This window comes from Trypanosoma cruzi, genomic scaffold (genome assembly GCF_000209065.1).
Source record: "Trypanosoma cruzi strain CL Brener 1047053516383 genomic scaffold, whole genome shotgun sequence".
NCBI classification, from domain to species: Eukaryota; Euglenozoa; class Kinetoplastea; order Trypanosomatida; family Trypanosomatidae; genus Trypanosoma; species Trypanosoma cruzi.
In genome coordinates, this window is record NW_001849319.1 from 9,093 (window position 1) to 25,561 (window position 16,469).

General features: G+C 45.8%; 3 protein-coding genes across 3 annotated transcripts, besides 33 other annotated features; all 3 read right to left on the reverse strand.

Annotated features, from left to right (window-relative positions):
- Positions 1-16,469: part of a sequence feature (heterozygous, non-Esmeraldo-like haplotype) that runs on past the window's edge.
- Positions 27-112: a sequence feature (A-rich).
- Positions 183-223: a sequence feature (C-rich).
- Positions 234-260: a microsatellite.
- Positions 348-369: a microsatellite.
- Positions 848-874: a microsatellite.
- Positions 932-997: a microsatellite.
- Positions 1,201-1,318: a sequence feature (A-rich).
- Positions 1,438-1,460: a sequence feature (AT_rich).
- Tc00.1047053509683.10 (uncharacterized protein) lies at positions 1,808-10,759 on the reverse strand (the record flags this gene model as incomplete). The annotated part of the gene is made up of 1 exon (XM_810240.1): positions 1,808-10,759. One exon carries the CDS (start codon positions 10,757-10,759, stop codon positions 1,808-1,810), a length of 8,952 nt encoding a protein of 2,983 aa, XP_815333.1.
- Positions 10,805-10,832: a microsatellite.
- Positions 10,870-10,899: a microsatellite.
- Positions 10,955-11,007: a sequence feature (CT-rich).
- Positions 11,034-11,095: a sequence feature (T-rich).
- Positions 11,096-11,123: a microsatellite.
- Positions 11,124-11,181: a sequence feature (T-rich).
- Positions 11,266-11,296: a sequence feature (AT_rich).
- Positions 11,350-11,374: a sequence feature (AT_rich).
- Positions 11,392-11,418: a microsatellite.
- Positions 11,453-11,503: a sequence feature (CT-rich).
- Positions 11,761-11,797: a microsatellite.
- Positions 11,947-11,968: a microsatellite.
- Positions 11,978-12,012: a microsatellite.
- Positions 12,019-12,052: a microsatellite.
- Positions 12,165-12,200: a microsatellite.
- Positions 12,273-12,325: a microsatellite.
- Positions 12,423-12,444: a microsatellite.
- Positions 12,571-12,621: a sequence feature (A-rich).
- Tc00.1047053509683.20 (hypothetical protein, conserved) lies at positions 12,866-14,383 on the reverse strand (the record flags this gene model as incomplete). Its single annotated transcript, XM_810241.1, has 1 exon — positions 12,866-14,383. One exon carries the CDS (start codon positions 14,381-14,383, stop codon positions 12,866-12,868), a length of 1,518 nt encoding a protein of 505 aa, XP_815334.1.
- Positions 14,977-15,003: a microsatellite.
- Tc00.1047053509683.24 (DNA-directed RNA polymerase ii 8.2 Kd polypeptide, putative) lies at positions 15,012-15,245 on the reverse strand (the record flags this gene model as incomplete). Its single annotated transcript, XM_810252.1, has 1 exon — positions 15,012-15,245. One exon carries the CDS (start codon positions 15,243-15,245, stop codon positions 15,012-15,014), a length of 234 nt encoding a protein of 77 aa, XP_815345.1.
- Positions 15,519-15,538: a microsatellite.
- Positions 15,709-15,744: a microsatellite.
- Positions 15,965-16,089: a sequence feature (CT-rich).
- Positions 16,216-16,264: a microsatellite.
- Positions 16,398-16,433: a microsatellite.

Here is a 16,469-nt window from a genome sequence, read left to right on the forward strand (position 1 = left end):
TTCCCAGTAAACAGAAACGCACCCATAAAATAAAAGAAAAAAAAAGCCCTGATGAAAAGTACAACAAAAAACAAAAAGAAAAAATAAGGAAAAAAGCCAAAAATAATAATAATGGCGGATTCATCTGACAACTGCAGTTTCCCTCTGAGACAGACGCCACTTCTTGAAGGCATTTCCAAGTGCCCTCCCTTTTTCCCCCCCCCCCCCTTCCCCCCCTTCTCTCTACTTTTCCTTTTATTTATTTATTTATTTATTTATTTGCGTGCCTGTTTGTTGCGCAAGGGAAGAAAAGGGGACAATCTTTTTTTCATGGGTTAAAAGAGAGAGAGTGAGAGTGAAAGGCGATTAACAAACAAACAAACAAACAAAATAAATAAATAACAAATAATAATTACGCCCATGCACACAAGGGGCCCATCTTTATTCCTATCTTTCACTTCTCTCTCACACTCTCAATGACTGCGTGTGCTCCCCCCATTCAACACGCATGAATTTCCCCTTCCCCCTTCCCTTCCACAGACACACAAACACTACAGTTAAATTCACGTCACTTCCGTTATTTGATGCTAATTTGTCCAATGGTGTCTCCTCCCCTTTTTTCCCCCTCCTCCCCCCCTCCTCGTGTCACACACGTGAATGCTCACATAATGCACACAACAACCAATGGGAAAGATATATATATATATATATGGATTTGTATACACTTACACACAACAGGGTAAAAATAAATGCTATGATGGTACAACAAATGCCTGTGCTCAATGGCCAAGACACATAAACATACAATCGTACAAAAAACAACAAAAAATATATAATCATAATAGTACTGATAATAAAAGACACCTCTTATATATATATATATATATATGTATATCACTCATCCTTAAGGCACTTGTTATTTGTTTACATCTTCATTTTGCCTCACCCCTCCTCGTTTATTTATTTATTTATTGTCGTTTATTTGATTGTTTGTTTTTTTTTTTCCGTCAATTTGTTTCGTTAAAAAACACTTTTCGGTTTTCGTTTTTGCCGGTCATTCAGTGCAGAATTTCTCTGCATGTAAACTGCCGCCTCTCCCTCTCCCTCTCTGAGTAAAACATTACGTACCGCTCAGCGCACAAGTACGGGTTAAAACATTACAATGAGAGGGACAAATGAGGCGTACCAAACATTTAAAAGAGGCATACACACAAACAAGTAAAAAAAAAAAATAAAAATAAAAAAAAGTAAGACCGCCAGCCAAACTAAAGAACAAGAAAGGAAGTAAAAAATAAAATAAAATTAACGAAAAATGAAATCAAAATAAATAAATAAATAACTGTTCTTCACACATCGCTAATTAACCCTCCTTCTCCCCCCTCCCGCTTCCCTCATTAACTGTCAATTCGGTTACATTCACAGTGTAATAGAAAGAGAAGAAAGCAAAGGGGAGGGGGGAAATATAAATAAATAAATATATTGACATGTGCAGTTCAGTAAAGCGGCATCTGCATCACAAACACTATTTATTTATGTGTATGCGTATGCATGTATGTTAAATACACCTGTGGCCCGTGATCGGATTGACCTACCGTGATGAGAATTTCCTTCCCCTCATGTACATTCGACGTTAAGAATGCTTATCGGTGAGCAGATTGACGACGGATTATATATATATATATATAGTCCCCAAAAGGTGGTGACAACAAAAGGGGAGCCTATGCCAACCACAAACAACAACGCGTACCCGATCACCACCACCGTCAGAAAGCATGCACAACCATTTATAAAAAATTTTTTTCCCTTTTTTTTTTCCTTTTTAATTTTACTACAGGTCATCGTCAAGGATTGGATTCTCATTCGCTGGCTTTCTTACCGGTCTAGATGGCGGTGGCATTTTGGGGCCAAGCCCCTTCCCCGGTGGCATTTTGCCCGGCATTTTCATTGGCATTTTGGGGGGCATCTTTTTCGGTCCGGCTATGGCTGCTGGTGCTGCTGCTGTGTGCGTTACTCCATTTGTTTCTCCCTGCGACGGAGAAAAGCCGTTTTCCAGCTCCGGCGGCGGGTTTTCTTGCACGCGTGATGACACCGCGTCCATGTTGGCTAAACTCCCCTCTCCTGACATTAACTTATGACTTTCGTTCTTGATAATTTGCATTGGCAGGTCCTGCCCCTCACTACCGAGCAGTGAGGCATTGACGTCGTCATCAAAGAAGCGTGAGTCCCGTACCTTCTTCTTTTTCCGGTAGAAGTGTACTCCCACCGCTGCTCCAATGGCAATCACCACAAGAACGGCCATCACACCACCCAAGATTGCCCCAACACTCTTCGCTGACCTTATGGAGGGGAAATCAAAGATGGGCAGCTCGTAGCCAAGCTCGTAGCCCATGGGGTTTTCGTAGTCGTTTAGTACAAAAGTCATGCTTACAACGGAACAGGTGGCGTTTAAGACCGTACCATTTTTCGTCTGGCAACGCGCACTCGCCTCTTCAGCTTCACAAAGACCCAAAGGAGACAATTTATCCATGGTTTGTGCTTTCCAGCTCTCTACCAAAAGCACACCAACGTCAGGGCACGCGTCGGCCAGCTCCTTCAATGAGTCCTGGCAAATACCAATTATGTAGAGGGAAGCAGGGCATACCAATCTCGTTCCTCTACCGCGAGGATAAATAAGTCTGAGGGCTTTATTAATGCACTCTGTAAATGGAGGGATGTAGGCGTGCATCATAGATTGGCAGCGTGGTGATGGATGTAACGGTACAGAACCGCCACCGCCTGGATAAATGGGATCCCATTCGTCTGGTGTCTTTTCGGTTGGCTCGGTGTCATATTTGTAAAGTGGTAGATTTCGACTGGGCATTAAATATTTCTCAGGAACAAGTCGACACGTCGGAACGTACAGGACAAAGAAACACACAAAAAATGGGAATGAAGGCGACGCAACACCATTCGTTTTGCCGTCAGTCGGGTACACACCGCCCAACCACAGCATCTTACCAGAAGTCAAATCCATAATCCCTGTGCCGTCGCTCGCGTCAAATAACCCAACCTTCACTTTGCTGTCCACATCGTACACACCAAATCGAGAAATGGACTTCTCTGTATACCAAACCAATTTTGATACGGAACCCTCACGCTCATGCTCAACGGCAAACGTACCAACGCTGTTGGAGACGATAATATGCCCATATGGCGTACGTACCGGCCCAATGGTGACATCTGAAGGTGTTACCATGCGATTCGGAAGAGTGATGTTACCCATAAGACGTAGGGACCAGGACAAACTCAGTGTGGAACGTAGCGACTGGATACCATTCACAGTTGTCACATATAACGTGCGATCTGCGCCCAAAACTGGCCCTGTAATGCTCTTCTCAAAAATATACCCCCAAACATATCGTCCTGTCAATAAATCATAAACATTCAGTACCGAATCGACGGCGGTGTACAAGAAGTACCCATAGGTGGAGATCTTACCGAGGTCAGCACGCAGTCTTTTCTTCCAAAGCTGCGTCCACAAAGATTTACTCATGTCATCCACACGGTACACAACAAACGTTGGACGTCTCATGTCACCATTTTCTGGTTGCAATGCAAAAACAAGATGATTCGCAAATTCCACCATCGCAACCATGGGATATCCTCCAAGAATACCAGTCGAGGTATTTTCGATCTCCAATGCTTTCACCTCCGGTCCTGTGATCTTACCACTTTTATTCTTCAGATTGAGATCCACAACATGCACACATGACCATCCTCGTATCGCAACATATACAATAGTCCCATTAACAACCACATCCGCCTCGGTAGAATCCGGAGAAATGCTGCACCTCTCAAACTGAACGCTCCTCGCAACTACACCAGTTCGTTTGTTGATGATCGCGGCCACCCGTACGCCACCAGAGACAAGGGCAAAGTCCAGATTATCCAGGACGATGGGAGCGAATAGAATCTGTGGAGTACCAGAATTCGAAAACCCAATATTCCACAACACCTTACCGTCCTTGTCCACGCAACCAATTGTCCCCCTCTGAGACAAAAACACTCTCTGCTCCTGGTCGATCAAGGCCGTATTTATCCGAAGGACTTCTTCAAGGGCAAACGAATCACCCGCAAGCATAAATGCCACAAGTGAATTGCCGACTGTAGTGTAAACAAACGGAAGATTAGAGACGAAGCGAGCTTCAGGAGTGAAGGTAATTAATCCATTCCCGGACCAGAAAATTCTGAGATTTACTGTAGAAGTGTCCACCGCGAGTGTGAAGGCATTTCCATAGATGATGACCAATGGACTGACCTGCACACCATCCGGTCCTTTTACCATCATACTTCCCGTTGCAGGTGACTTGGAACTGACTATAAGTGAGCTCGTGGGAAATCCATAGGATCGGAAATAGTAATCATTTCCCGTATTGTGGTAAATCACTCCATGGCTTGTAATCGCTGCTGGAAACGTGTTGGCCGCTTCCTGTGTCGTCTTTGGCTTTCCACCTTGTACCTCCCATGTCCTGTATCCATTAGGATAGGCAAACACAAACAGAGGGCCATTTCTGCTTGGATAGTCAGGGTACCTAATACCACAAAGAGGGGTGCCCTGAACCGACTCGTTATGCATCAAAATCGTTTTGGCGGTTTCCAACGAAAACGCCACCATATAAACATTAGTGCCATTTTTACCGCATGCAATGCCCACCCGAAGGTTATCATCCGCTTCATACATTGTGAAATCAGGCCGACTAACTCCACCAGTAATGGTACTGCCAATTTGTGCCAGTGTGGCATGGTTCAAAATACGAATACCCGTGCCAGCGCATACAAACAGTAGACGTTCCAGTCGATTAGCGGGAACAATGTCAAACTTCGCCTTACACCGGGCCTTACTTGGAGAAGATGGTAATGGTTTAATTTTATTCAAATTCACGGCGTCAAAATAGCCATCGGTGTTCACAAAATATCCATTGCTTTTTATTACAGCACAAATGGCATTCTTAGCCGCACGCCCCAGAGTCCCCTGTTCAACTCCTGAGGCGTTGTAGAAGTGTGTCTTTTTGCCACACCTCACACCCACATACGCCTTTTTTGCACTGAGGGAGTATAAATTTAACAAATCACATCCACTTTCCTTCGGTTGAAAAAGCGCGGTCTCTTCAAAGGCACCATCTACAGCACGTGCAATGTACAACTTTTGTTTTTCCAAAGAGGCAGCCCAGCCACTCTTCTCTCCATGCGACATGGCAACCGTAGTTTGTTTGGGGTTACTTGGACCGTACTTCGATCCAGAGACCCACTCCGGAGACAATTGCACATGGATGGGTTCACCATCGCCGCTTGGTTCGGAACAATCATTCGGGTTGTCGGTGGGACCGTAGTTGTATGGCCTGAACGCCGGTGGCGTTTGCTGTTTCGGACGGTTTGCCTTCACAACATCAAAGTAATGTGCATACTCGATGACATTGATTGCGGTTGCCATGCTCCCACCGAACCCAACAGTTGTTCCATCCGGAGAAAGAAAGATTTCGCTGCTTTCTTCCACAATGTTGGCAAAGTAAAGTAAGGAAACACCTGTAAATGGATTCAGAAACACCACACCACTGCTTTTCGTGCTCACAACCAACAACATGCCCTCACGAAGCACAGTCGCGTGAGAGACCGCAAAGAGATCGGGCCGTTGCCAGAGTACCTCACCTGTCAAGGCGTCAAAGGCATAGAACGTCTCAAACGTCGTGACAAATCCAATGGCGTATTCCTCATTCACTACCACCTCTGTGTGAAAATTGGATCGACCCTCCGTGGGAACACGTGGAACACGAAAAATGGCACGATCATGACACGGGTATGAGATTTCCGCAAGGGTGAAAAAGTAAGGTCCAGCCTCGGTGGAAATAAAAACGCCCTCATTGTAGTACGTTGCTGGGGCTCTGGATGGGGATGGAAGGGTGTAATTCCAAACGTGAAACAAACCATTTATCTGAAGGCAAATGAGTTGATTATCCGCTGAGACCACCAAAAAGATACCGTCCCCGGTATCAGGAGATGACAACGACGACACGTAAATTGGATTGTTCACATCAATGCTATCAATCCTGGTTCCATCGTATCCCAACAAAGAGAGATGGGTTGATGTAAACAATCCAAAGCTTGTGCCGTAACGAACATTTACGACGGCAGCGTACTTCCCGCTGAGACCCGCCAGGAAGCTGGGTGGTGCGCCTCCCGCACCGAGAACAAAGATGCAATCTCGGACTTCGCCAGTGTACCAAACCAGGGAGGCACCAGTCGTGGAACCACCAACTGAAACTTCCTTCAGTTTCGTCTCTTCACATTCTCTGGGAATAGTAAACTCCACACCGATTCCTTCCAAACCACCTATAGTACTAATTGTCCTCTTTCCAAAGAAGACAACGGCACTCGCTGCACTCATGGAGGACAAGATGGCACGCTCATGGGGAATGTGACTGGAGGACCACGTTCTTCCTGCCGTGACGACAACCAAATTAACAGCCGTATCATTCGTCTGATCCCAGCCCGCCATAAAGTTAGTTGAGGCTGAATAAGACATTCCCACACACGATAGTGGAGCTCCCCAGTATGTCGCGTCAATTGGTACCGTACCCGCCGAGCCTCCTCCACTGATCACCAAAAAGTCATCCTCGAACGAAATCTGTGATGCACGCACACGACCTAACCCAAAGGCGAATAATGCTTCCTCCATACCCGGAGTCACTCGAAGCAAAACCGCATACCCGTTCCATGAGATGCCATAAAGAGTGTTTTCTTTCACTGCCACCATTTTAAGCACCTGTACCTCATCAGTATCTTCCTCGTAACGTTTCGGCAATGAAATATTCAAAAATCCCTTTCCGGATGATGAGTTCAGCATTATTATACCATTTTCCGTTCCAACGACAATATTGACCCCCCTAGCTCCAGCGTAAGCAGCCGCGCCCGGTCGCGCTCTCTCGCCATTTAGGTCACTGGTCCACAGCAATGATGCCTTCTTAGCGGAAGTGTCAAACATTATAGAAGCCGCCAGATTCTCAAAAAAAACGACAACATTTTTATCCAATGTTCCAGGAATTGCCCCCATCACCTTACCAGCAGACCATGGGATAGCAATTGAAGATTGGAACACTTTCCCTGATGTAGTGTAGAATGCAGCTTCATATCCACGCGGGATACGCACCACACCACCAAAGTCCAATCCCATAGTCGTAATGCCACCTTCAATGGCATCTTCAAACAAAATGGCACCCGAACCTGCATTTAAAACGACCAAATTCGAACCACCGTCGCAGATAATGTAATTATCCACACGACGAATAGTGATGCATCCCCTAACATTTCTACGCCATTTTTCATTCCCAGTGGAGGGTTCTAGACAGGTCACTTGGTCGCTGTTCAAAAATAGCCACTGATTTTGATACCCAAGGCTTATATACGACGGCAAACCTTCCACTATTCCAGTTAAAGAAATGGATTTCCCGACCTCTTTACAATTTGACCAAGAGTAAAACTGCACATTGCTGGGCAAGAAAATGGCAAAGTGATCTTTGTTAAACTCCATGAATTTTGTTTCCAGTGGGACCGGCGCTGGGGGAAACGCCCACTCACGTATGGGATTCCCTTGTGGATCGTCCACGTTGAAACATCGTATCTTGTACTCATACATGCCGTTCTTATGATCAACCTTCCCTACAACAGCTCTTTTTCGATCAGTTGAAATCAGCGCAGCACGACCAGCCACGGAGAATTTCATTGGAGGGGAAGCAGCCATGAAATTATCACCACGTGGCAAAGGCGGCGGTGGAGGTTCAATCGGTTTCTCTCCTGGCACATAAACATCCGTCATAGGGTCTTCAGGACGTTTCGCCTGTTCTGGAATGTCCACTTGGGAAATGTTAAGAGCACGAAAGGTCACCAAACCTTTGGTTAACGTTGAAAAAGTAACATATTTGTTACCCCAAATGACAGGACCAGTAAGGTCATTTGGTGCATCCAATACACTTTTCAACAGTTCTCCAGAAGCCTGGGCGTACATATCCGCATGGGTAAACCGAGCTTTATTATTTCCCTGGCTCACGGTCATACGTACCTCAATATATGCGGTCCCAATATCATCAGTCGAAACGCCACCCGTGTCGCTCGGAGAGTAAATAACCGCTTCAACTTTTGCATCTTTGGCTTCATATTGAATCCGCGGTTCCGTTTTCCAGATAAGTTTGCCATTCACAGCATCATGGCAGTAAATTTTCTGACCTGAATAAAGAAAAACAATACCTTGATTCACTGCGGCTCCCAAGTACTTTTCATCTTCTTCAGTCAAACCGTTTTGAAAAAGTAAACGTGAATAACGATCCTCGTCTTCATAATGTTGAACGTCAAAACGGAAGAATTCACGCTGACTCACTACAAAGACTGTATTGTTGTAGTACGTCATATGCACAACAGGTCCTTGAAACTTCTCAGAAAATTTATATTTCCACACGGTTATGTCACTTCGAACGCTCCGGCAAATGATTTCATCATCTTTGACGTATATAAACACATTTGACCCCACAACGTAAGAATCAATACCTGCTTCTGTATACACCGGCATGGAACTAGGGCCAAAAAAGCTTGTAAATGCTTGCAATGTTCTGGTTGCAGGAACAAACTTATAACCGCTGTATCTTGTCGTCCCCACCACAACACCGGATTGATATCCCTGAAGGGAAGTAACACGCACCACCAAACTATCATTCACCTCAAAAAGACACGTGTCCGTCCCGCCAAGCAGAACATAATAATCCTCTTTATTCCCAAAATGTTGTACGCTTTTCATAAACGTTATTACTCCGGAATCCGGATTCCCTCCACTTGGAACACAGCCGACGAGCAGCAAATCCATCACAGGTTCCCCATTCGCAGCCGAAAAGATGGAGACAATTCCTGGAGTTGTTGCCACGGCAACGTAATTATTCCCATCTCCAAAAAACGTCGTAAAAGGTTTGGCAGATGAGGCGTTTTTGATAAGAGACACGGGACCATTAGAGGGTGGCAGGGGATCGCGTCCACCACTATTACCAGCCGTGTCATGTACGTAAAAATAAAAGAGCATTTCTCCAGGATCTGTGAAGTTATTTGTCACAATGGACATTCGGCCACGGTCGTACGCACCAACTGGAGCATCGCGTTGTGGTATCAAAACGGATTCACTGTAAAGTAACAACGGATGCAACGCAAGACCCGCGGATCTTGATCCATTACATAAAACAACAGAAGGATCATCAAGAAGGTATCCAAATGTTACATCCTCAGCTGGGCCCATAGATGGGAATGTGATGGAATAATGAGGCTTGGAGGCGATGGGGTCAACCAAACAGTAGTGTCCACTCTTCTCACATCCAAGGTATACCATTGGTTCTTCAAAGACTGTGATGGCGGCCAAACGATCCGCCTCACTGCAGAAAGAAGCTCCAGTCCATGGCACTTCAAAGCTTGACTTGAGAGATCCATCTAAAATATTTAATTTAGTGACATTTTTAGCCGACTCAAGAAACTGAACCTCCGTTGCCTTAATAATATGATATGGGTTGTAATCTGTAAAAGATGGCGACAACATGCGACGATAGTATTCCTTGAAACTATTTTCCATTGCACGAAAAGGCAGAAAAAGTACCCCCGCAGTCGATGACGCCTTTGCTGTCCATAGTGGGGCATTCACTTCAGATAAGATCGTGTAATTCACAGCCATCAATAATGCACTTGTTTGAACCATCAATAAGGCACCACGCGCAGTTGATACCATGTAAGCTCCAGTCACAAGAGTAGATTCACTGACCGCGATACCGGCGTCGATGGATCCAGAATGTTTCCTCACCAACGAATTGGCATCAAGAACAACCACGGCCAATTTAAATGTCTCTGCTGCGGTCCCTTGAACGTACGCAATAAGAGGTTCGGATTGCGAAATATCATTCACATTCGTGTGTACCGCTTTGCTCGAGCCAACAAACTCCAAGGTAACCGATGCATTTGGTGCGGCAGAGAATCCAAAATCTGGTAGGTAGTAACTATCGATTTTCAAGCCTTCCGCTGATTTCCTTTCCGTGATTATAAATCCTTCAGGGTTCGACTCATCGCTTGTGATGGGTACCCATTTTTGGAAGTAAAAGTCCAAAATGGAGTCTTTGTCGCACAAAGAAACCGATTCTTCAAATGCATACTGACCAATACAGTCCAGCTCACCCTGTTTCGAGACAGCAAACACTGCATCCTTTCGTGAGTCTGGCGATGAGCCTCGGATACGTACCAATGGTGTTGGGGGCAATGACGAAGAAGGATAAAACGTGGTTTCCGTACTGACTTCCACCACACGCATGGAACCCATTCCCCCGCTCAACATCACGTATAAAAACGAACTTTTTCCCCCACAGAATATCATCACAGCCGGGCCATCATTGATCAATGAGGTGCCGGTGGGATCCGTGCAATCCAGTAGGGAGTTATCCGTAATCTTCGATACAATTTTCCCTTTGGTATCACGCAGCAAAAAAACGCCTTGAATCGGTAAAACCTCTGCAAACCCCGTGATTTTTCCATCAGCTGACAAAACCGGTATTGACAAGCCGTTGGTGTTACCAGCAGGGCTTTCGTCCGACTTCCATGTCACGGCACCCGTAACTTCTGCATGAACGTGAGCCGTGCCCGAGCCGGACAAAAGGATAAAGATAAAAAAGAAAAAGATGTGAACGACGGCACCGCACAATAGCGCGGTCGAATTTCTTACGATAACACGCATCCCTTTCTTCTTTTCCTTCTCCCCCTCCTCTTCTTAATTCCCTCGAATATATAAATAAAGAAATAAATAAATATTTCTTTTTGTCGTCGACGTTCAGTCGGCTCTTCTTTTTTGTTTGTTTGTTTGTTTCTTCCTTTGTTCGGCCCACTGCTGCTGCTGCTGCTGCCGTTTCACCCCTCCTGTCCCTCACCCCTCTCTCTTCCCTTCTCTTCCTTTTTTCTTTTCTTTTTCAGTTGCCTCTTCTCTTCCGTTTGATTTTCCCCAGCCCCTTTCGTTTCTTTTTTTTTTTTTTGTTTTGCCTTTCCACCTCTTTTTTTTTTTTTTTCCTTCTTTTAAAATTAATTAATTAATTAATTAATTAATTTTACCTTTTTTTTTTTTTAAATTATTTTATTTATTTTTTTTTTTCTTTTTTCTTCTTTCCGTCGCTTCTCACCCCCACTTCTTCTTTTCGTTTGTGTGGCGTGTTTGTTGTGCCGGAATTGGCTGTGAAGCCACGAAAGAAGAAAAAAAAAAAATAATAAAATATAAATATATGCACAGTTGTGAGAAGCGTCACTACTTTTCCCCCCCTTTTCTGTTGATACGCCAATAAATAATAAATAATAAAAAATACCGACGGTTAAACAACAAAAATAAAATAAAAATAAAATAAAATATTTCCCTTCCGCACACACACAAACACACACAAAATCCCTCACTCACTCACTCACTCTCCCTTCTCCCTTCTCCCTCTCCCCCCCCGGCCGCAGTTCGATAAATGAGAGAAAAAAATAAATATCTAAGAAACGAATAAAAACCCACCACTAATCGACGACGGACGGCCCGTTCGACGAGTAAATCACTAACTAAAGAAGTGTTAAATCAAATCGTTAATTCAGTCACACAGGCCGTGCGTGTGTTTGTGTAATTTGTACCTCTTGTTGTCTGTGTGTATGTGTCTGCAAGAGGACGCACAATTCACCCGCTGAGAGGAAAAAGAGAGAGAGCCTCTCTCTCTATTTCTTTTTTTTTTTTTCTTTTTTTGTTTGTTTGTTTCTACAACCGTCAACTCGTTTCTTATTGTCCCAATATCGTTCCCAACCCCTGCCACTGCTGTTATGGCTGTTTTATTGGGAGTGGTGGTTGCTCCGGAGCCCACACACACACACACACAAACAAACAAACAAAAAACGGGGTGCCGACTTTTTGTTTGTTTGTTTGTTTGTTATGATTCCGTCTTTTCTTTTCTTTTCTTTTCTTTTTTTTTTTTTGTTTTGTGTTGCTTCTGTTGTTGTTGTTGTTGTTGTTGTTTTTTGTTTGTTTGTTTGTTTTTCTTTCCTTCACGATATATTGTATGAATAATATATATTTAGGTATCTGTATGGGAGTACAATGCCTTCAACCTCGTACTGTGGATGCATGCAAAAAAAAAAAAAAAAAAAGAAAAGAAAAGAAAAGAGGAAGGAAGCAAACATACAAGTGTTGTTGCGTAACAAGGATGCGTCCTCCCACCCTAACCAACCAACCCAGGCACACACACACACTCCCGCCTACACACACACACAGACATGCATGCATGCATACGTGCAGCCACCACCATCCGTGATGGACAGAATTCAACATCGGTGGCACATGCATGAAGAGAGAGACAACCCTCCTCCTCCTCCCCCCTTTGCACAAGTATATATATATATATATATATAATTTTTTTTTTCTCCCTTCCGTGTTTCCCTATGATTCGTTCCTTCTCTCAGTCGGTTGGTCTGTACGCTGCCACATGTATGTATGCACGTTTTCCGCCAAGCCTGCACACACACACAAATGGAGAGAAAAAAAAAAACAAAAAACAAAAGAAAAACAGAAAGATATAAAAAAAGAAAGGCACAAGAAAAACCAAAAAACCAAAACCAAAGAAAAGAAACAGCACCTTCTGTACATGTATACATCATATATGCGGCGATACTCCCTTTACTCTCTCTCTACCTCTCCCTCTGTGACACACTCAAACGCCACGATTGTGTGTGTACATTCCTTCTAGCATCCCCACACACGGCCTTTCCTTTTTTTTTTTTGTTCTTTGTTATTGCTCCGTTTCTCTCAAACAGACGTCAATTAATAAATAATTTAACAGTGCAGCTTCATGGCCTTTGCGTACAAATATGGGTCCATATCGGATGGCAATTGTGACTTGACGTACGTGCGGTAATGCTCGTCGTCTGTCTCCATCGCCTCCCGTTGACGTCTTCTGGCCTCTACAAGTTCCTCTGCCTCCCGTCGCTCATTCTCCTTCTTCTCCGCTGCCTGTAGACGGTGAATGTGCTGCAGTAGCTCGGCCTCCTCGCGACGTTTCGCGGCCTCGGCTTGTTGCTCTGCCAACACACGTGCTGGATGTGTTCGCATCTCCTTTTGGTACTGCCGTGCCTCCTCGTCGTCCATGAAGCCGGCGCGGTGGGTCGCTGCCCGTCGCACTCCCTCCGGCGGCTCCTCCACCTCGCCATTCGTCACGCGCAAAAACTCCTCCTGGCGGCGGCGGCGCTCCTCCAACGCCTCCTGCTTTCGACGTTCCTCCCTAGCAGCCATGCTGTCAATGATACTCGTGCCGCACTGTTCAAATACATCCTGAGTGCGTTCCTTGTGCCGCATTGCCTTGTTTTCCTCCTCAAACATACGCCAAGATTGCTCCTTGCGGTTCTCAAACAATTCCTGCTTCTTCTTCAGCCGTTCCATCGGGACTCGCTTCATGGCCTCGATCTTCTTCTCCTGAAGCTCGCGTGCGGCGTCATCGCCCTCCTCTTGCTGAATACGCCGCCTGAGTCTATCGTGTTTGCTAAGCGGCGGCTTGGCAATACTACGGTTGTACGCATGCACTGCAACCATCTTTTCTTTTTGCATCATTAACTCCTCCTGATTTTCTTGCTTCTCCTCCTCTGCCCCGCGATTCACCTCAGCAAGCATTTCCTTCTTTTCTGCCTTCATCCTCTTTCGTTCTGCAATCTGAAAGAGCATCTGCTGCAGATGTGAGTTTTTCTCCTCCACATTCCGAGATCGTCGGGTGAGCTTCTCCTGCTCCTCGGTTAGACGGTTTTCTCCCTGTTCCCGCTGTAACAACTCTTGCTTCTCTTTTTCGTTCTCCGCCTCCTGACGCTTGAGCTCCTTCTTAAAGGCTATCTGTGCCTCACGGTCCTTTATCGCCTCGTCCAGCATCAACAGGCTCCGCACATTACGACCACGTGGGTCTTCCTTCAAGTACTTCAAGGCAAGCTGCGCCTGCCGCTGCCGCCGTTCCTCTTCCTGCTGCTGCGCATCCAACTCGAGGATGATGTTCGCACGACGCTCCTCCTCCGCCTTATCATCTTTTCGCCGGCGCAAAAATGCCTCCTGTTTCGCCTGCATTGTGTCCGGCCATAAGTCCGTGCGTGCCTTGGATGCCTCCCGCCGACGCGCGTCCTCCTCTCGTCTGTAGGCATCAAATGCTCCCTCATCGGCGTTCGCAAGGCGTCGTATGTCGGCGATTTCACTCTCGCTGATGATTCCCACGCGATAAAGCGGCCGGCCCTGCGCCACTGCGTTTGCAAGTCCCAATTTGCGTCGGCGGTCCACTCGCGCACGCGTCGGGGGAAAGGTAGAGGCTGCCAAAGACATTTTTTTTCTTTTCTCTGTCTCTCTGTCTGCGCGTATGTGTATTCAGTGCGGGGTGGGTGGGGCTCCGTCTTCTGCCCCGTTCACGCGTGTTCTGAGGCGGTGGCGGGCAAAAACAAAAACAAAATGGGCTCCACAGACAGAGACACGTGAAGTGGGAGGAAAAATGTGAGACGGCGGTACTTCCCTGCGCGAAGTCCTTGCTTCCTCTCTATTTGATACACGGCAATTTCTTCGCTTTACGCCTGAAGAAGATGCGAACGCAACACGCGCCCCTCGTTGCCTCTGGCCGACCGGAAAATCAAAGCCAAACGGCACAACCACACAATCCGTTGCGTCGCTGCACCAACAGCAAGCGACAAAAACAAATAACTAAATACTTAGAAAAGACAAGGAAGAAAGGCGGCACATGTAAACACAAAGACACACAGACACACAGAAGAATAAAATAAAATAAAACTTCTTTAAATCCACATTTCAGTTGTGTTTTCTCTTTTCTCCTGGTATTCGTCCTTCCTTCATATACTCGTGCTTTGGACGGTCCTCAATGCAACAAATAAGAAAATACGCGCAGTGTCACGAGAAAAAAAAAAAAAAGAGAGAGAGAGAGAGAGAGAGAGAGATCTTCTCTTTAATGAACACCGGTCGGGTAAATCGCCGCGTTTGTGTCGGCAGGGTTAAACTTCAGCAGAAGGTCCGAAAAGTCCACGTGTGTGAGAAACATGCGGCGGCAGCAAAAGCGCTGTAGGTTGAACGCATCCAACGCAGCCTCCTCCGACACGCCCTCCGCCACAAGGTCAAGGTACAGCAGGTACTTGTCAGCAATAACATTGCCGCATGTGAAGCAGCGGACGGGTATAATCATTTTCCCTTTTCCCTTTTTTCCTCGTCCTTCTGTCTTTTGTTTGTTGAAGGCGTAAAGAAGGGGGTTTCGTTTGCTTTCACGTTCTCTGCGCCTGCGTGTTTGTTGCGTGGACGGCTTTGGTCGACTCGGTCCAATCGACTGGTCCACAGTCCGTACCCACCCTTTCTTCTTCTTTTCTTATTTTCTTTTTCGTTCCGTATCCGACTTGGCCGCCGCCGTCAGCCTGCCAGCAGCCCGGGACACCCGCTGTACCGTGAAAAAGAAGAGGGAGAGAACAACAACAACAACAACAATACACAATAATACAAAAAGGAAATTCTCATGCACGCCGTTACCGCCCCCGCCACGTGTCTACATGACGCCGACGCATAACCGGCACAGTCGGAGCAGCGAAGGAGCCCCTCCCCACTCGAAAATAAACAGCAAACATCACGCAAGGCGTGCGGAGAAACAAACCCCCTCCCACACACACACACACACACACACACACACACACACAGGCCTGCCGTTTTATACCGGAAAAAAAAAAAACAACGCCATCGTGTTGGGGAGGGGGAGGGGTGGAAAGTCTTTTTTTTTTTTTTTTTTACTGCCTTGAGGAGAAAAAAAAAGAAAAAAACACATCAACGACGCATTCCCCAGCGTGGAACACATACACACACAAAAGAAAAAAGGGAGAGGAGAAAAGTTTGGGCCGGAAACCTTCCACTCCCCACCGCCTTGTTTTTTTTTTTTCTTTCACTCTCTCAGCCTCATCTCCTCCTTGCTGTTTGTTCATTACCTTTTGTTTGTGTGTGTATTCTTCTCCCTTTCCTTCTCTCCTTCTTTCTCTCTATCCCCCTTTTGTGATGCCGCGTCCTTTTGACGTCGTGCCCGAATTCCCCCGTTATTTCCTCCTCTTCTTTTCTCTCATTTCTCATTTCTTCAGGGAGTTTCCCCCCCTCTTTCTCCACCGCCCCGTTCCTATGGAACACACACACACACACATATATATATATATACCGCATAAATACATGTATGTGTCTCTCTGTGTGTAGGGGAGGGGAGTTGCCTCTTCCCCGCCCTACTCCGAAGCACACAATACATACACTCCTCCCCGCACGGAAGCCAACGAAAGAAGATTAATAAAAGGTAAGTTGCAAATCGCGGCAAAAAACAAAACAAAGCAAAACACACAACAAAACAAAAACAAATTCCACTGTTTTTACCGCTTTTTCCGTGTTT